Genomic DNA, 20362 nt, shown 5'->3' on the forward strand with positions numbered 1-20362 from the left:
GATGCCACATTGGCAGGAGTAGGGGATGCTCTGAGGTTCTCAATCTGAATACCCAACCCCAGAGTCCTTAGCAGAAGGGCTTTATGGTCTCTTAACCTACTTTATCTATCCTGTGTGCCATGTCCTCCTAGATAAGGCTGAGAACCCCAACCGGTGTTAGATTAACCGTAGTGTTTTAGAAAAAGGTTCCCGCCAGTCTGTCTGGTTTCTCTCTAATGTGCAAATCCCTTGGTCTCTCTCTGTGACTCACTTTCCCCATAAAATAGAAAATCTTGCCTTGATAACACGAATAGTAATAACAGCTGCCACTTAATGAATCTTTTCAACAACCGCCTGTGGGAAACTGAGGCCCAGAGGAACTGGGGAGGGAAGCACGTCCAGCAGGATCGGTGAAGTTCACTTCAGCCGTCAGACTCAGGGTTGCAGCCCGTCTCCCAGCCCTGCACTTGGAGGCTTTTGTAAGTCAGCAGAATGAGATTTGGCAGTGCAGCCATCCTGTGGGTTCTTTGAGGTCCCGGCCGAGCCTGCAAGTCCCGGGAAAGGGGCATAAGGGTGTTGCCTTTCTTGTCGAGAGGAATCTTGCTGTTCCAGCCTTAGTGGCTGGAGGCAAGGATTCTGCCACAGTGCTGTGATCATGGCCCCGTGCCAGATGTGGGAAAACTATCCCTGTGGTCCTCCAAGGGATGTGCTGAAGCTCTCCTGAGGGTTTTCACTCCTCCCGCACCGCACCCAAGTATCTGTGTGTGTGTCCTGCTCCATTCACTGACTGTGTGCCACGTCCATGCAGCCACCACTAACACACCATTTCATGAGCCATCGCACATGATATCACGCTCTGTGCCCATGCATTGGGGCGGCCAACTGACATTTGTCAGCAGCTGGCAGATCATGATCCTGTGCTCCCTGCCAAGAGTCCATCTGGTGCTGCCACTCCTCCCTCAAGGCAGGCCGGCGCAGCTGGCAGGGCTCCTTGATCAAGCTGCTCCTGCATGCCCAGGAGCCAAACTACCAGGAAGCCAAAGAAGGAGCCGTCAGGCTACCACTTTTTTTTTTATCCCCATCCCCAAAACAGCCCCCGCCCCGGAAGGCATTATTTTCCTTGTGTGTGATGACATGGAAGGATTTGAGTGCAAGATACATGAACCTGGGTTTGAGTCTCAGTCTGCCACTCCCTGGCTGTTTGACCTCGGGCAGGTGCCTCTCCCTCTCTGGGCCCCAGCTTCCTCGTCTGGAAAATGGGCATAAGGGTGCCACCTTCCTGCAGGCAGGCACAGTGACATTCACTGTGTAACTCACATGTTACACCTGAAGTCAGCAAGTGGGGCAGAAATCACTCTCATTGAAAGTTCCCTCAACAACCAGCAAGGGAGAGTGTACACAATTCTGTGTACGCAGTAACTTCTAGATACATTGGACTTTGAGAACCACTAAGCTAAAGTAAAAAGAGCAGGGAGGAAAAATCTGAGGGGAATATTTGTAGGCACTTAACCGTTCTGTAAAATCCTAACTTTAAAAGGGTGGCGGGTGGAAAATTCTGTAGAGCGTCTGCTTTGGGGGGCAGGACTTCCGCCATTCTGATGAGAGTCAGCTTCCTCTTACCTTGATCTCCAGTCATGGTTGGAAAGTCATCACAAGCCCAAGCCTGGTTCCAAAGGTGGACTTGGCCAGATGCTAGAGCTTTCTCCAGGCTCGTAATTTCTCAGAGGGCTCTTGAGAGTTGCTGTCTAATTTCAGCCCAAGTTGGCACTCCGCTGCCTCCCTCTCCTGCAGCATGGAAGGGACAGAGCCAAGTCACAGCTACTGTGCGCAGTCAGCATCCCCGAGGTCTGCTTTATAGATGAGGATGATGATCAGGGACAGAGCTGGGACTCACACCCAGGTGCCCCAGCTCCCAAACTGGGAACCTTCCAGACATTCTGAAGCCTTCCAGCCCCAGAACCTCTGGAGAAAAGGAGTTTCTCCAGCTCTTGGCAGTGACCATCAGTGGCCAGTTCACCCTTGGTAACTGATGACTTTCTGGCTGTCCTGGCTTTCTGGGTGCTGTAAGGCAGTGCAGGGCCTGCCGCGGGCAGGGGACTGAGCAGGGGCTTCTGGATGGAAGGATGGACGTCAGCCGAGCCTGAGGTTGCCCCTCCTGGTGCCCAGGCAGGCCGGGGGATGCTCAGGTGCGCGTGCGTGTATGTGTGTGTTCTGTGTTCTCTCCTCTGAGGCCGCTTACGATCTGTCTCTCCCTCCGACGCCACCTCACCAGGAGCAGTACACGGTAAAGTCTCTCTCCCTCTCCCTCTCCCTCTCTCTCTCTTTCTCTGGTTTTGTCTCTCATTCTCTGTGCTCTGATGCCGTGTTGGTTGTGGACCTGTTTCCATGGCCTTCTGTCCTTGCTGCTGTCCTGTTGCTTGCAGTGACCAGAGCCCAACTCAGCCTGCTCCACAGGGAGGAGGAGCCCCAACGGGTGTTGGCCACTGCCTCCCACCTTAGCACCCCCATTAGCCCAGTTCTTGACAGAGAACAGAAAGGGCATGGGGGGCAGGGTACTTCCCCAGGGTCTGATTCCAGGAAATCAGACAAGTGGGTTAGAATGGTTATCAGAGGAATGAGTGTCCAGCCTCCCAGATGAGAGAGTGGGCCTTCCAAACAACCAGAACTTGGGCTCTAAAAGGAGAAGATAACTCCTGAGGAACAGCTACACTTTCAGCAAGTGGTTCCAAAAGCTGGTGGTTTTCTGTGATGGCACCTTGATCAAGCTATTCCTGCATTCCGTGAACCAAATTGCCAGGAACTCTCTCCTTGGTGCCTCCATCAACAGAGTTGTTTCTTAGCCTCGCCAGAGGGCAAACTGCCTCCTAAGAGAGAGCTCCGCAGTGGCCATGGAGTCATTTGTCAGATGAATGGATGTGCCCTGGGATGCATGCTCCCAAACGTCAGCCATTCAGCACATCAAAATTTTAGCCACTCCACAGACAACCTAGACATCCTCTGACCTTGACATTTTCCTACCAATACCTGGTCTAAACGTCATTTTAGTTCTGCTAGGAAACTTTATATCATCCCCCTACAGCCAGAATTGCTAACCTCAGATAAAACCACATTGCAAAAGTAAATCCAACAGGAAATATTGCATTTCAAGTTATGGCATTCATGCTGGCTTCTTTGTTAAAAAGGGACATTGGTGGGTGTTAGGGAGGTATGGAAGACCTACTAGCACCTACCAGAGACATCTTCTCTGTCCAAGGCAGGAGGCCTGAAAGATATTTGAAGAGACAGCTGTTTGTGTGATCCAGTTATTTCATTGCACCCCTCTTCTGCCTAAAATTATCTCACTCTCTTGACGTGTGTCTCATATTTTGGGGCACAGCTTTGAGATAACAATGATGGCTTTGGTTTTAAAATAAAAAAGGGAGAGAAACATGTTCAGTCAGACTGTTCAATCCTGGAGCATAGCTGTGCCTGGCAGGATAAAGTCCTGTTTGTCGCTTTATTCCCTGAAGAATGAGAGGAGGGAGCCTTGAAACAGCAAATGGCTGAAGAGCGGTGTTTTTGCACCCAGATGCCCAGCCCCAGCTTGATGAGGGCCTCTGGGGCAGCTTTACCCATACCGATGAGGTAAATGTAGGGAGATGTTTGCTAGTAGACCATCAAAGAACTCTGATCTTGATCCACTCACATGTGGCCTGAGGTCACATGCCAGGCGCGTGCTGGGGGCTGAGATAAGAACCAAGATAAAAGGGGAAACGAGCACATAGAAGAAATAAATCACACTTTAAGCCTTTGAGGTGTTTTCTGTCAAAAGCTGGAAGTTAAAGACAGAAACAAAGATGATTCTGGCGGAACGCAGAGGCAGTCAGGAGGTGCTGTCTAAAGGGGCATTTAACTTGGCTTTGAGAACCACGTCGTCCCCTGAATGGTGAAGCGGAGGAAGGGCATTCCTAGCAGCGGGAACAGTACGTGCTGAAGCAAAGATAAGAGCATGACCAGGGTTGGGGGTTTGTAGCAATCGATGGGAATACAAAGGTAAGGTAAGTTGGGTTGGATTTCAAAGGGTCTTAAATGCCGTGCTACACATTTACTCCTAGGAATTCAAACACTCCAGGAGGATTCTGAGCAGGAGAGTGACGTAGCCATTGGTTTTGTCCTCTGTGTGCTGAAAAAGGAAGAAAGAGACAGGGCGTTGGGGGGGAATTGGGAAATGGGTAGGGTAACCCTCTGGGAATGGCAGTGGAGGGCAGAGAGTTGAACATGACTCAGACTTATGGCTAGGGCAGCTGGGTGGGTGGTGAGTTCCTCTGACCACAGCCTGTGATGGCTCCGCCCAGGGCTTCCCTCTTGGGGGCCTGGGTCACGGCCAGCTAAGGGTGTCGCGGCATCCCCAGCGTCTCCCTGGCTGCAGTTCAGGTCCAGTAGACCCTGGACTGAACTTCTCTGCAGCCCTCTGAAAAAGATGGGCTAAGAGATGCTGAAAGAATGAAGCAGAAACCTCGGCAGTGGTTCAACACCAGCACCTGAACAGCCGGGTTCTTTCCTTTCCCGGCAACTCAGGAATCTTGGGGGAGGAGGGGTCTTTGTTTAGGGGCCACGTAAAGCATTTTCTGACTCCTTGGAAGGGGGGAAAGAAGTCCCAATTTGTAAGAGCCCAGCAAGCCCGCCTCTTATCAGAGCGCACGGTGGGCAGCCAGCGTCCCTGTGCTGGTCTGAGGGTTAGTTACCCCGAGCAGCTACTCACACCCAGCCAGGTGGTAGAGGCAGGCGCTCAGCAGACGCTGAGGCCAGCACCATCCACTCACTAGCTCTTGAGCCCAAACACGGCAAAGGAAGTGACCATTCTTCCCCAGCAAGGGTAGGGCTGTGCCAGGCTCACCCCAGACCCCTAGGCCGTGGGGGGTGGGGCCACATGGAGTTGTGCACCACCCACCACCCAGCGTGACCTCTGCTCCCTCTCTTCCCTTCTCCCAACCCTCACATCCTTCCACAGTGGCAATAGCAAAGGAAAGGACATCAACACGATTAAATCCCTCCGAGTCCTCCGGGTGCTACGACCTCTTAAAACCATCAAGCGGTTGCCAAAGCTCAAGGTGAGATTGGAACATGCGGGAGGCCTTCGGGGTTGCCGTGCACAGTTGAGCAGGTTGCACACTGCTCAAGGACACTGCATTGAAAGGGGTGCTGATAACATCACAGCTGTTGTCTGTGGGTATATTTATTATTACAACTTTCCAGCAGGTGGCAGTAAAGTGAGTCGATCTAACAAAATCTGTATATTGTGGCAATTTTCCACTAGATGAAGTATCTTGAGGTTGGGGGGGAGTCTCTTTTCCTAATTCACATGAAGGCATTATACGGATAAAACAGGGCATAATGCTCATCTGGGAAGCAGGAAACTAGGTTTCTGGTCCCACATAACCTTTGGCTTTTCACCTATCTGTTCTAGAAATGGCATGAACCAGCATTTCCCAAAAGCTTGTCATTAAGACAAAAAAGAAAGAAAAGAGATGAAGCCTAGGCATTCAAACACTCCTTTTCCCACTTATGCTCCACCTGAGGGCCACTTGTATTACATCTTACTTAATGATTTTAATTAAAACACTTATTTTTTACTTAAGCGAATTCATTTTAAAGGGATATGCTAAGTCAGGTTCCTCAAGTTGGAAAACCAAAACCCACCACTAACAGAACATAAAAAGTATCTATTTTTTAAAATTACGTACTATTAAAGTCGAACGAAATGTGACGGCCTGAAAAAGGCTTTGAGCATGGGTGCTGTTCTTTCTTGGTTGGAAAGGAAAAGTATCGACGTTAGGTGGTGATATCGTGCCAGCTAAGCGAGACTTCCTCCTTTGCAAAAAAGCATCGAAGGAGAGTGGAGAGGGAATGACTTTGTTACCATGCAATTCAGTGTTACTTCGCAGGACCTAAGGGCTCCACTAAGGAGCTCCTACAGGACCTAATAAAGTATGTCTGATATCACCAGGGGTGCGCCCCTGCCCAGGATTTGGGGGATAGTGTTAGGAATGCCCATTTTTTGTTGATGAATGTTAAAAGACGAAATGTGTGAAACCCAGCTTCGCCTTGAAACACCTGGAATTCCAGAAGTCTTTGTTTCAGTGGCTCTAACCCAGTTTCTGGATCGCAGCCCCTTTTAAAAGCCCCATGAATGTTCTACGTTCTCTCCCCAGGGGCAAACTGGCAAAGCTAGCCTGTGAGTCCAGGAACTTTGACAATCCTTGATGCCCACTGGTGGTTAGGACCCACTGGGATTGGAAGCAGAACAGGGTGGGAGACATTGCAGGCTGGGACCCCTGCCTTCTCTGGGCAGTGACGGATTCCATCTCCCCCGGGGCAGAATCTCCTGGGCACAATTTCACCTCTCAAGTCCAGAGCACTCCCGACTGTTCGGTGGGCACAAGGGAAGCGCCTCCGACTCCGGATGATGAGGGACAGGAAGGGCTTGTGGCAGGGACACATAATTAACAGGAAGTGGCCTTTCCACTGAGGACCTTTCCTCTTGCTCCTAAGAGCTGTGCGCTTGCAGAGGCTCACAGAAGTGGCGCCATTTCCTCGGGTTTAAACGGGGGGCTTTGGATGCATAGAAATTGAGGATTCAGCCCAACCCCAAAACTTTCCTTCTCAAAATCACATGACCTTCATGATTTGGCTCTTGTCCTTGTCTGTAAAATGGGAATAAAAACAATATTTTGGTATCACAGGCTACCGGAGGCAGAGGCTGGCCGGGCCCCCGGGCCCTCACACCCTCTCTCATCTCCACCCCCCAGGCCGTGTTTGACTGTGTCGTAAACTCGCTCAAAAACGTCTTCAACATCCTAATTGTCTACATGCTCTTCATGTTCATCTTTGCTGTGGTGGCCGTGCAGCTTTTCAAGGGCAAGTTCTTCCATTGTACGGATGAGTCCAAGGAGTTTGAGAAAGACTGTCGGTGGGTCTCCACTCCCCTACGCGTCCCTGTTGAGCTGGGCGTGGGGAGGAGAGGGGTGGCCAGAAGCACCGACCTCTCGGGTTTGGCCACTGGGGTGTGCATTGGAAGAGACCCATTTGCACCCAACTTGGATATACAGTCAAAAGGAAAATGGTGTTGGAATTTGAGTCGCTGCCCATTGCTTCAGGATGAGCCGTGAGCTGTTGCTTAATTTTCAGTTTCCAGCCTTGTCAAGTGAGGGCTATTGATACACATTACATTCCCTTCCTCGAAAGCTCCACGGGCAGATGTGCTCCAAAATCCAGAATATTTTTGAGGTTGTTTTTTTTTTAGAAAGATTGTGTATTGCATATACCACATAGGACATAACACCCTCAGTGGGGTCTGCAGCTGTCCTGCAATCAAACACAGTATTTCTGCAGGGAAACAGGTAATCCTTTGCCCCAAATGGGATAAATAACAAGTATAAAGAATCTCACATCCCCTTGGGTCTGGTTTCATTACCAAACGAATTAAATCAGGGATGGACAAACTTTGTCAAGGACCAGAGAGTACATATTTTTGGCTTTATGGGCCGTACAGTCTCTGTTAACAGCCATCGTAACCAGAAAGCAACCAGGCCACAGATAAACAAATGGGCTGTGTTCCTATGAAACTTTATTTCTGGAAACTCAGATTTGACCTTCATATAACTTTTACTTGTCATGAATTTGCTTTGATTTGTTTTCAACCATTTAAAAAAATTTTTTGTAATGTGCTTAGTTTGTGGACCAATCCACATTTGGTCTGTGGGCCGTAACATGCCTGAGTTAGGAGAAAATGTCTGGTTTTCAGAACTTTCTGGATTTGGGAGTTGCAGATAAGGGATTGTGGACCTGAAGAGTCCTATCTTCAGGTTATCCTCGAAGGGAAAGTGCTGAGCCTTTGACTAAGTGCTCAGTAAATAGTACTGTTGTTAGTAGTAGAAGACGTTACTCTGCTATGAATGGCAGCCTGCTATTTTGGTGGCTCTTTCCTGAAATTGGAAGTGTCCTAGAGACGTGGCTGAATGCCTGAGGCTAAGCTTTGGTTCCTGCCCTGAAAAGGAAGAGAAGCCGACCCCTTGGCCTGTGGAACCCAGAAATGCACCTGCCTCTGTCCCTGCTCTCAGCCCCCGAAGCCGGAGGCTCCCACCCTCAGGGGTAGAAGTTCTCCGGTCGGAGGAGGGCGCTAGATTCCGAGTCGGCTCTCCCACTGATGCAGGGCCGTGGCCTCAGTCGTGGATGTGTCTCCACAGGACACACACACACTCCAGGGAGATGCAGGGCATCACCGCTTCGTGGGCCGAGGGAGGCAGCATGGGCTGGTGGGCCCCTCTTCTTCCTCCTCCTCCGGTCTCTGGTTGTCAAAGGAGAGTGCCCGAAGCCCCTTTCCTCCACTGACTAACCGTCCCCGTTCCCTGTGCAGCGGCAAGTACCTCCTCTACGAGAAGAATGAGGTCAAGGCCCGGGACCGCGAGTGGAAGAAGTATGAGTTCCACTACGACAATGTGCTGTGGGCCCTGCTGACTCTCTTCACCGTGTCCACGGGGGAAGGCTGGCCACAGTAAGTGGCCTGGCCATAAGGCCCCACGGGGGGCTCTCAGGGGTCCCTGGGGAGCAGGATAGGAAAGGCCTGGGAGAGGAGAGGTTCGTGCCTGGTGTCCAGAGGTAGGGGCCCTGCTGGAGCCACAGGGAGCTGTCTCAAGAACAGCAGCCTTCATGTATGGTTGGGCTTGTAGGGGACAAATCCAGCCCACGTTCGGTTTACCCAACTCTGACTGTACAGGGCTGTATCCTTCCAGAACAGGTACTGTTTCTAATCTTAGAAAGGCTCTGTGCACACAGGCCATCTGTCAGAACACCACTGGAATATATTTAATGATTTTGCTCAAATGAGACACTTTATGGCCACCTGCCAAAAAGGTGTCATCATGAATATGTAAACCTATCATCTCTACAGTGTGAATGGCACCCCTTAGACACAGAACCATTGAGCAGTGCACAACCTGTGCAACTGTTCAGAGCAGCCATGCACATACACACTCCCATGTGCCTCCCCATTTCACCTCTTCAGCTCCTACCACCACCTGTGCTTAAATACCCTTACACACACACACACACACACACACGCACACACACGTACACGTGCCCAGGCAGCCACATCCTCTTAACCCTTCCTGTGCTGATAAATGCAAGTCTTGAAGGCAGGGGTGTGAATGTGGCATTTTCCTAGTCTGTCTGACCACAGGACCATTGGCTCCCAAACAGGGTCAGGCCCAGGGTAAAAGGGGTGAGGCTGAATCGTGCAAGTCCAGGGGCAGACCCTGTCTTTATTTCAGATTTTGATATTTTGTTCATCCTGGGCTTTTGGCATTAATTTTGATTTTTTAAATGTGGCAGTAAAATACTATTTACGGTGATGACCAAGGGGTTTGGCACCCCCTTAATCTGTCCTCTAGGCAAGCACCCCCCCCTCCTACACCTAGTCCCGGTCCTCCCAGCATCTCAGAAATGCAGGTTGATTCCAGCATGTGCCCCTCCCTGTCTCAGGAAACACACCAACCTGCATGTGCCTCTCTACTCACACACTCAGTACCTACACTCTTGGGGCTAATGGTAGTCCATAGGACACTTTTTTGTAAATTTTTTAAAGATACTCCTTCTTCAACAGACTTTTCTTCCAAGAATCTGTCAGAAAACCATTGGAATATATTTAGTGATTTTTGCTCAAATAAGGCACTTTATGGCCACCAACTAAAAAGGTGTGATATACAAATCTATCATGTCTACAGGGTGAATGGCACCCTGTAGATAACTGTTGAGCAGTGCACAACTTGTGCAACTGCTCAGAGCAGCTATGCACACAAACACTCCCATGTGCCTCCCCATTGCACTTCCCTCAGCTCCTACCACCACCTATGCTTAACTACCCTCCCACATATACACACATACACATGCACCTGTCTCTCTGACCCTTTACTCACTCCCATCCACCACCAAATCGAACTTGGCCAAGTCTTAGGTGATCTTTGACAAGTCACTTCAAATTGCTATGTCTCAGTTCCCTTGTGTGCAAAATGAAGCCAATAATAACCTCCTGAGAGAATTGCTGGGAAAATGAGTAAAATGTTAAACATCCCTTCTGGTACATGATAGCCCTCAATACGTGGCAGTAGAAGTAACTGACTGTTGTCAACACTCCCCATAAACAGAGGAGGTGGGAAGCTTCAGAAAGTAACTGGAGTCAGAAACAGTGACTACTTCCACTTCTTTTCTGTCTCTTCTTAATATTTCCCTCCATTCCCATTCCCCTGTCCCTGTTTGCCCGTCTCCCTGCCCCCATCCTCACAGGGTCCTCAAGCACTCCGTGGATGCCACCTTTGAGAACCAGGGTCCCAGCCCTGGGTACCGCATGGAGATGTCCATCTTCTATGTTGTCTACTTCGTGGTGTTCCCCTTCTTCTTCGTCAATATCTTTGTGGCCTTGATCATCATCACCTTCCAGGAGCAGGGGGACAAGATGATGGAGGAATACAGCCTGGAGAAAAATGAGGTACCACTTGCTGGTTGCATGCCTCATTCAAAAACTGACACTCCCACCACCACACACACATAAATCTGCACACCCAGAGCCAGCTTCTGGGGAGGGAGCATCTGCATTCTCTGGGCAGAATCCAGTCTGCAGGGCAGCCCTTCATGGGTTTCTAGAGGAAAACACACTAGGTAGAAAGTGTATCAGTCTGTTGGGACTAGGTTAATGTGCAGTAACAAGCAGCCCCAGCATCTCGGGGCCAGATCTCCACAAAGGGGTTGATTTCTTGCCCACTCTGCATGTCCATGTGGCTCTGCTCCACATCATCTTTTTTATGTTTCTCTTCAGAGATACTTCAGATCAAAAAAAAAATGGCAAACCATGGTCCAACTTTTGTGGACACACACCACTTCTGCTCACATTTCTTTAGCCAGAGCAAGTCACAGGGCTGATGTCAGTGGGGTGGGGAAGTATAATCTCCCCTAGGGAAAGGTGATGAATCTTTATGAATGAAAACCCAGTTCATCAGGGAGTTTAATGTGACACTTTTCCCTTGTAGAATCTTCTAAGCCAGGTGAAGGACCTAAAATGCATTCTTCCACACTGTTGGCACCTAAGACTAAATAACCATTATCCGTTCCCCCTCTCCCTCCCTCAAGGAGGAGAAAGAGAAGCAAAGTATTCAGTAGAAATTTTTTTAAAAGGTCAGACTTTAAAGTCAGACTTTGGTTTAAATTCAGCTTTGGCCCATTTGTCTGCTGTGCCACCTAGGGCAGGTGGCTTAACCTCTCTGAGCCTTTATTTCCCTCATCTGCCAAGTGGAGCTCTTGAGAGTACCCACAGCCCTTGCTTTGCTAAGGGGATTCAACGAGGTAACGGGGGAAATGTCAGCGCCACTTTCAGCAGATGGTAATTCCTCACGGTGCCGTGGCTGTTGGGAGAAGAAGGTGATCAGCTTACGGGGAGTCCAGGAATCCTGGCTGGGGGCAAGGGAGGCAGCGGTCCAAGCGGGTGCGCCGGGGAGCCGCGCTGATGGGAGCAGATGGAGGGTGCTCTGGCTGCGGCTGCCTCCCGCCCGTGGCCCTAAAGCCGCCGCCTGTCCCCCACAGAGGGCCTGCATCGACTTTGCCATCAGCGCCAAACCGCTGACCCGGCACATGCCCCAGAACAAGCAGAGCTTCCAGTACCGCATGTGGCAGTTCGTGGTGTCCCCGCCCTTCGAGTACACCATCATGGCTATGATCGCCCTCAACACCGTCGTGCTCATGATGAAGGTGAGCCTCCATGCCGCTGCCCCCCACACACACTCCTGCCCCCACACACCCCCTCCTCTAGCAAGACAGACCGTCCGCCGCAGTTCCCCAGACAGACCACGCTGTGTCACCGCCAAGCCTTTCCCTCTGCCTGACGCACAGTTCCCACCACTCTGGAAGGCCAGCTCCTTTCAGCTGCACCTGCAGAGCGCTTCCTCCAGGAAGCCCTCCCTGACCTCCCAAGACTGCACGAGGCACCCCTCTTACAAGCATCCTGTTATCTCACCTGTTAAAATATCTGTGTTGGGGTAAGAGTCTCCCCCATAGCCTGTGAGCTCCAGGGGCCAGACAAGTCCTGGTCCCGCCTGGGTTCCTGGCATTCAGTGAGGGCCTGGCTCAGAGGGAACTAGGGAACCTCAATAAATGTTTGATGAATAAATGAGGAAGGGCAGGGAAGGACCTTGCAACCCTTGGGGCCACGGAGCCTTTACGGGGTCAAAAGTTATCTTTCACCCTGTGGTTTGGAGACCAAAAGGGGTTCTAGTCCCTCTCTGCTAGTTAACTCAGCATTTAACTTTGCACCAGTGACTGGTGAGGGCCCAGGCTTCAGTTTCCCTGTCAGTGAAATGAGAAGCATCTTCCCCTCTCTGCGCCCCCGGGTGGAGATTCGAATTGACGAAGAAAGTTCACACGGAGACATTGGCACATTTCTAGACGCTTCAAAAACGCTCAGTAAATTGAAGCTGCTCATTTTTGAATTGGCAACAGAAAAGCTTTACCTGTTTGCACCAGAAACTCTTCTCCATAAGCATGATCTGTTATGTTTTCATTATTAGGATCAGGATCAGTGTCAAACAAACAGAAGCGAGAGGAACCCTATAGCCCAGCGCTTCTCCAACTGCGGTGGGCTCACGGATCACCCGGGGAGCTCGTTAAAATGCAAATTCTGGTTCAGCAAGTCCCGGGTGGGCTTGGGATTTTGCATTTCTACCAGCATCCCCTGATGCCGCTGCTGTGGGAACCAGGAGCACTCCCCGAGTATTAATCAAGGCAAAATTCACATAACAGGAAATCAACCATTTCAAAGTGTGCAATCCAGAAGAATTTAGTACATTCACCAGGGTATGCAACCACCACCTCTGTCTACTTCCAGAACATTCCAGCGCCCCAAAAGGAGACCCCGTTCCCAGGGGCAGTCACTCCCCATTTACCCACTCTGGATGTTTCTGGTATTTCTTATTTTAACTGACAGACACAGGAATATTTTGCCCTTAAATTCTTCGGTATGCATTTCTAAAAAAATAACATTTTCCTACATCTTCTTATGCTTGACAAGATGAGTGCTGATTCTCTAAGATCCACAGTGAATTGTCCAAAATGTCCTTTACAGCAAGTTGTTTTTTTGAGCCAAGTTCTGAATGGTTACGTGTGGCTTCTGAGTTCTGTCCTTTAAATCTCTGTTCTCCCTGTATCTTTTTTCCCCACGCTCTTGGCTTTTTGAGGAAACCAGTTGAGTTACATGAAAACCGTTCTACTTCTGGGTGCATTCATTTCCTCGTGCAGTGTAACTTCTGTTTCCAACTGTAGTCAGGTCTGAAAGTTACAGACTCAAATCTGATGAAATAGTTTGAGCAAAAATATTTCAGGAGGAGTCAATAGCAGTTACTCTGGGGCGGTTATCAACTGGGAAGGGATGCCGGAAACTTTTTCAGAGTGCTGGAAATGTCTTAAATCTTGATCTGGGAGTGGTCTCATGGGAGTGTCCAGGTAGGAATAGAAAGACAAAAAATATATATATATATTACAGAAGGGATGCTGTAGACCTCTTCCCACATCCCACCAGGAGCCCAGACGGGCCAGCCATCCTGGGATCTGGGATGCCCAGTCAGGACTCAAGAAAAGAGTTTTTGTTTACATGGGAAAGATTAGCCCAGCCTGTGAAAAGCTTGTCTAGGGCCCAAGTCAGCTCCACAGGACGTCACCGGGGGAACCAAGCATCTGAGTCCCACCTTCCTGGGATGGGACAGCCCCAAAGCTGCCTCCCCAGTCCCTGCCCCGCCTGCTGACCCCGCCCCCTTCCTCCTTTCTACGCTAGTTCTACGGGGCCTCGGTTGCTTATGAAAATGCTCTGAGAGTATTCAATATTGTCTTCACCTCCCTCTTCTCTCTGGAATGTCTGCTGAAAGTCATGGCTTTTGGGATTCTGGTAAGTACAGCCTTGGGGCTAGGGCTGTGGGTAAGGGGAAGGTCCAGGGGTTACCGGGTGCTGAGTAAAGGTTTCCCCACCTGGCCCCAAGACCTCCAACCCCAGGGGTGCCTTGAGCATCCCTCCAAGACCCACCGACCCTACTTAGGCGTTCTTGTGCTTGCCAAATAACACCAAGGAGACCCAACACTTTTTGACTCTTACTATGTGCCAAGCATGTAGTCATTCCTTGAAATGATCTGATGTGTGTAATTATCATCTATTCTGGAGGTAAGGAAACTGAGATCCATACAGGCCAAGTCCATGGCCTTCAAGCTATGCTAACCACAGCGCACAGTAAGAAGTGTATTTTACATTAGAGCCCAGCATGCAGACGTGCATACAGACAACCAAAATGAAATCTCATCAAGTCAGTTTCTACCCTTACTGCTGCCCTGGACTCTGAAGGTGTTTATTCTACTCGATTCCATTTCCTTTTTTTTTAATGCAGTTCATGACCCACTAGCTTACTTTATCTCCCACTAATGCAGGTCGTCTTAACCTAGGCCCACTGATCCCCAAAAGGATCAACGGATGTGGGGCTGAGGGGATCCCTGAAATTAGATGTGAAGAAATTACATCTTTATTTTTCACCAGCCACCAACTGGACTTTTGCATTTCTTTCCATCTTGAAGGCAGTCAGCAAGCCCGTGCACCATTACCAATACGATCCATGTCACCAGTACAAATGAGATATTTTTGTAGTGCATTACAGACTTACAGGTACTTCAAAATTTAGTTTCATTCATCCTTGCTTCAAAATGCTGGTGGCTATTAAATCTACAGCTAGAACACTTAAAATGTTAAGGAAGATGTACATTAACCATTAGATCTTTGTTACAAATATTTCGACAATCACATGTCAACATAACAGGTGCCCTTGCAATCCGGGAATTTTATTTTGTGCACTTACAAAGCCTATTCCAAGAGGTCTTCCCACGCGGTCCAGCAGGTTCACAGCACACACACCAAAAAAAAAAAGTGAAGAAAGCCTAAGCTAATGGGTTATGACTTGAGATGATTTCCAGGAGGTCCCCAGTGAGTGGCCGAGCTAAGACTTGAAACAGGATGTCTTCCCTCTTGACCACTCACTCAGTCGGCCTCTCTGAAGAGAATGACCTACAGCCCCAGGGCCTCAGCAGGGCACAGCCTGAGTTCACACCCTGGCTTCCCCAGATGCTAAAGAGTGTCGGCTTTGGCACCAGAGAAACTTTGATTCAGATCACAGCTGCCTGGGTCCACCTTACCTCTCTCCCCTCCGCTGCAAGAAGGGCCATCTCCACCCCTCCCTCCAGAGTTCCTGCAAACCGAGGATGCAGATAAGGTGTCTGAAGACTGAGGGTGAAGCCTGGCATGTAGTGAGTGCTCAGTAAATGCTAGGAAGGGTTATGATAGAGCTCATCAGCCCACCTTGCACTTCCAAATCAGTGGCTCCCACCCCTACCACCCATTGGGAGCACTTGAGGGGATTTCGTAAAATTGAATGATCTCCAGATTCAAACACAGAGGTTCTAATTCCCTTGGCCAAGTGAAAGTCTTTGAATCTGTATTTTAAACAAAGAACCCCAGGGAAGTCCAAGGTATAGCTCAGGCTGCCAAGGCCCTGCATAGAGCACCGGCCAGGTGGGGGAGGCACCCTGCAGCCAAAGGCACTGAGTTGGCCCGTGACACCACCCCAGCACTCTGATCCTGGGGAATGCCACCAGGACAAGTCACAGAATGTATATGGGGAAGGACCCAGGCTCTGGCACACTCCCACCTGCTGCAGACCCTGCCTCAGCCCCTTTCTACCTGTGTGCCCTCGTAAGGTATTTGGCTGCTCTGCTCCTGTTTCTACATCTCCAACATAGAGGTGCCACACACCTGGCCTCCCGGTACTGAAAGGAACGTGAGCCTGTGTTCAGGCAAGGACCCTGTCCAATGCAGCTGTGTGCAATGATTGTATTTCCAATTGAACTTCTGGTGGTGAAGTGATTCTTCTACCCCAGGAGCTAGGGCTCCATCTTTCCCACCCTGACAGTCTGCACAGATACTCCTTCAGTTTTAGATGAATCCCCCAGTTCGCCATGTGGAATATAGGTGACAGAGGGGAACTTTCTAGTCCAGGGACTTAAAAGTCTGTGGCCAGACACCTAGGAAGCTGTCTTTGGGCTCTGCCAGAAGCAGAGCCTGAGAAAAGGATTGAGTGCAAGGGATTTATCTGGGAGGTGACCCCAGGAAGCACAATAAGGGTGAAGGGAAGAGAGACAGGGACTAGGTGGTGGCCAGTATTGGGTGTGTTTTGTGGCCAATTCCCACTGTGGGCAACTGGGGCACAGTTCCACTGGGGACCTCCAGGAGGAGATAGAGAGCACATACTTCAGAGTCATCCCTACCTGAATGGGGAGAGAGCCGGGGTATTTATCTTCCAGTGGGGTATTTATCTTCCAGTGCCCATCATTCATAGTCAAGGGCTGCTCCCAGGAGAGCTGTTAATTTCCCCAACAAATTTGCAACCAGAGAAAAACACTGGGCAGAGTAATGAAAGTGTGTAGTCAAAGTGTGAGGGGATATGGGCAAGGCCCCAGCAGCATCTGCTAAAATACCAGAAGTGCCGGTGGAACCCGAATTCCTTGTAGACAATCGTGAAACAACATCCATCTGTTGAACACCTACTGTATATCAAATCCCATGTCATCCAATTGCTGTTTCACCCCTATCTTCCAGAAGAGGGCTTGGAAGCCACGCAGCCCAGCTCTGAGGACATCTCACTCAGACATACTGAAAGGCTGTTACTAGAAGCACAGCTCCAAAGCCAGGGTCCTTCTCTGTGAATCAGAGGGACTGCTGCAGAGTCAGACATTCAGGGCAAGAGTTGGCCATTCAGAATGGGGCCCAGACCCATCCTGGCCTCTGCTCTGTAAGGTTGCCGGGCAAGTCTGTCTTTGGCGTGGGCCTCATGGATCCTTGAAGTAGGGCTGTCTGTTTAAGCCACATCCTATCTTTAGATCCACGCATGGATTGTGCCCTGTGGGTTCAAACAGTGCGCAGTATTTCTGTATTTTTAACAACGACGTGCTCTACCTGTGTGTCCGTGGTGAGCCGGCCCGCAGCCTGGGGGTATAACAGGATGATCAAGTGAAGCTGCCTTAACAAATGACCCCCACATCTCAGTAGCTTGCAAACCTCAATCAACAAAGGTTTTGTTGACTCAGCAGGGGGGCTCTTTGCCTGGCATGTGCCCAGACGGCCTTGCACCCCTCTTCCTGTCCCCCTTCTCTAGATTAGAGGGTGGAGGCACAGAGAGGTTAAGTTACTGGCCCACAGCCACACAGCAGGATGGTAGCAGAGCATTGATGTGAACTCAGAGTCCGCTTTCTTAGCAAATGTGCTATGAACACAGTAGTGATTCTGTGGGGTCTTGGACACAGACTCTGACTCACTCAGGCCTGGGTTCAAATCCTGACTCTTCTGTGCTGCTCACTTCAAGTGGGTGAGTGATGACCTCAGTCTCTGAGCTTCAGTCCCTCCCTTCAAGGGTCCCCGTGAAGATCCCAGCAATGTCATTTATAAAGCATCTGGGATCTCAAGGAGCCCTCGGAAACGTCAGAGACACAGGCAACCCTCTCTCCCCAGCAAAGCCAAAGCAGGACCTCGAGACCTCCTCCGGTCCCAGGGAGCAGGACTCGGAGCAGGTGACACTGAGCAACCCACGCCGCAGCGCTTTGCTGTTGTAGTGACCACAACTGTCACAGGCATGTGGGCAGATCGGCAGCTGTGCCCCTAACGTACCCTGGGGGTGGCTGTGGGTATCGGTCACAGAGCCCTGTGTTGGCATCTCTGTCTTGTGGGTCCCCGTTCTAGAACTATTTCCGTGATGCCTGGAACATCTTCGACTTTGTGACTGTTCTGGGCAGCATCACCGACATCCTCGTGACTGAGTTTGGGGTAAGTTTCCCGCCAGCTTCTCTTGGAGTAACTCCCGGCTGGGCAGCAGGGGTGTGTGTGGGGTGGTCATCCAGGAACAGCAGTCCTGACAGCCACAGCTGGCGCGGGCCAGCACTTGACTGTGACCGAAGAGGGAGAAGCAGGACCCCTGGGGGCAAGGACAGCCCCTCAGGAGGGCGCCTGGGGGGGGGTACCCAGATCCAAGACCGTAGGGAGGGCCCGTGCTACAGCGGGCACATCCCTGTGTCTTGGAAGTTGACTTAGGAAATGAATCGTGTGGGTGAGTGCATAGAGAGAATTGAGGCACCATAAAGTCCTCTAGGGTCCCAAGGTTCATCCCCACCCCCAAACCCCACACAGTGTTGGAGGCCCAGAGACAACCAGCTTCAAGTCCATTGTGCTTGACCGAACCACGTTCCAGGTCACAGGCCAAGGGAGCCATGGCCTGTGGGCCAGCAAGGAACACCACTCCCAAGACCTTAGGAGGGTCCCCAGAATGTCCTCCTTCCTCGATCCCCAGGCCCCAGAGGATCCTGATGTGGGGAGGGGTCTCTGGACCTCTGTGCCCTGGCCCCACGGGCCTCACTGTCATTCTCCCTTGTCTAAAAGACTCAGCGCCAGAGCTCCTTCCTGTCCCAGACTCCCTCCTTGGCCATTGGCCAGTAAGCCCAGGCTGGGGGACCCTCAGGAGACGGTGGGTGGGCAGGAGACCATTGCAGGGGGAGCAGAAGGACAGAGTGTCGGTGCCGACAGCCAAGAACGGTATCAACCTTGTCATAATAGCAATAAACATAATAATGGCTGACCAGGATGGCACCCCCGCTGCCTGGTAAGCACCAGGCCAAGCGTTTGGCATGGATTCGCTTGTTGTACAAGTCAGGGGCTCAGTACATAAATAAAAGAATTCCCTTGAGGGTTCAATGGAAAGGATCTGAAAGCAAAGACCACTCACGTGGAGGGGAGGGGAAGGGCCCCCCAAAACCTGGCAAGGATGGCCAAGCGCCCAGACACCATGGGGAGCTGTTACCTGCCCAGGAGCTGAAGTGGGCAGGGAACCTGAGCAGGAATGGGGAGGGGTCCCCCAGCAAGAAGCTGTAGATGTGGAGGGATGAGGGCCAGAGCAGGCATAGAGCACAGGGGGAGAAATACGCCAAGTTCTCTCTTCTCCTGTCTGCACCTCACCAAGCCCAGCCAGAAGGGAGCAGGAAGGCCAGCTGGGGGCGTTCCCAGAGCAGGCGGAGATGAGCAGAGGGGAGACCTTGGGGTGGGGGTATATAGTGGAAGGAAGAGAGTTTGCCCCATTTCACAGATGAGGCACAAATGCTCAATGCTCCAGGGAGTGAGGGACCTGCCTGGGGTCAGGCAGCCAGACCTGGTGACTCCTCAGAGCTCATTGGTGGCCCTTGGGGTAGCCACAGCCAAGACCCCAGCCAAAAGGGATCAGTTGGGCCAACTTTCCACTCTGGAAGGCTGGTGGGGATGGAGAGCTATACAGAAGAGGGGCTGATTCTCCCAAACACTTCACACCCAAGTGGAGTCCCTGCCACACCTCTTTGCCTTCAGCTCCAGCGAGCCAGAAATTCTCTGTGCCTGTCATCCCATCCCTGGAGAGGCTTTGCCCACCAGCTGTCTCCATTGGGGTGTCCCCACCTGGCCACTGTGCTCTGGCAGAGGGCCGGAGTCTGGACTTCATCTTCTATCCTAACTTTGTAAGAATCTGGAGATCTAAGTGGCTATTAAAATATCTTACCATCCAGCTGAGCACAAGACAGCTTTGAACCAATGTCCCTCTGGGTCATGAGCTTGGAAGGCGTGGCCCAGCATCTCAGTAGGGCAAGCAGAGGAAGTGGTTGTAATCTCCAGTCACCAGTAAGAGATCCACAGAGTTGGACTCCAGTGGCCTGTGTTCCTGGCTGGCATGGGGTGCATTTCAGGGACATCAGGACTGGTGCAGTAGCCAAACAGCCCTCCTGACAAGCTGTTCGACCTCAGGCAACTTGCATCACCTCTTCTCATTGTGTATAGAATGGGGATGGGATAACCATTGTAATTAACCAGCTGGATCCTTGCAAGCCTCACATTCATCCAGCATTCAGCAAACATGCACTGAGCCCCTGCTGTGTACCAGGCATTGTTAGGGGTGCCTGACACAGTAAACAAACCAAAACAGACCAGAATGCCTGGCTGCTTGCCGCCAGAGGGCTGAGTTCTAGGGAGGGAGAGGGCAACTGCTAACAAGTCAGAGCAATTAATGTGAACCTGCCAGGAGATGGATCATTTGTGAATGGTGATTATTATTATTGCTATTGTTATTATTACCATTGAATGTACTGGGGTCTGCAGTTTGTAAGTCAGTCCCCCCTCCCGGCCCTGAATTACATAATCATTTGGAGGGAACAATAGAGGTGGGTGTTTGGACCCTTTTGGGATGATAAACTCCCAACCTGGAGTAGGGGG

The 20362-nt window shown here is 50.8% G+C and overlaps 1 protein-coding gene across 6 annotated transcripts in view; it reads left to right on the top strand.

Moving 5' to 3' along the window:
- CACNA1A (calcium voltage-gated channel subunit alpha1 A) overlaps window positions 1–20362 on the top strand; it is a 197718-nt gene that overhangs the window by 151803 nt on the left and 25553 nt on the right. For all 6 annotated transcript variants that reach the window (XM_057490153.1, XM_057490152.1, XM_057490154.1 and 3 more), the window contains exons 25-31: window positions 4970–5069; window positions 6768–6928; window positions 8375–8512; window positions 10300–10501; window positions 11590–11754; window positions 13829–13939; window positions 17822–17905. In XM_057490153.1, the coding sequence (XP_057346136.1) occupies window positions 4970–5069; window positions 6768–6928; window positions 8375–8512; window positions 10300–10501; window positions 11590–11754; window positions 13829–13939; window positions 17822–17905 (961 nt within the window). The remainder of the gene's footprint in view (window positions 1–4969; window positions 5070–6767; window positions 6929–8374; window positions 8513–10299; window positions 10502–11589; window positions 11755–13828; window positions 13940–17821; window positions 17906–20362) is intronic.

This window comes from Manis pentadactyla, chromosome 12 (assembly GCF_030020395.1).
Source record: "Manis pentadactyla isolate mManPen7 chromosome 12, mManPen7.hap1, whole genome shotgun sequence".
Classification (NCBI taxonomy): domain Eukaryota; kingdom Metazoa; phylum Chordata; class Mammalia; order Pholidota; family Manidae; genus Manis; species Manis pentadactyla.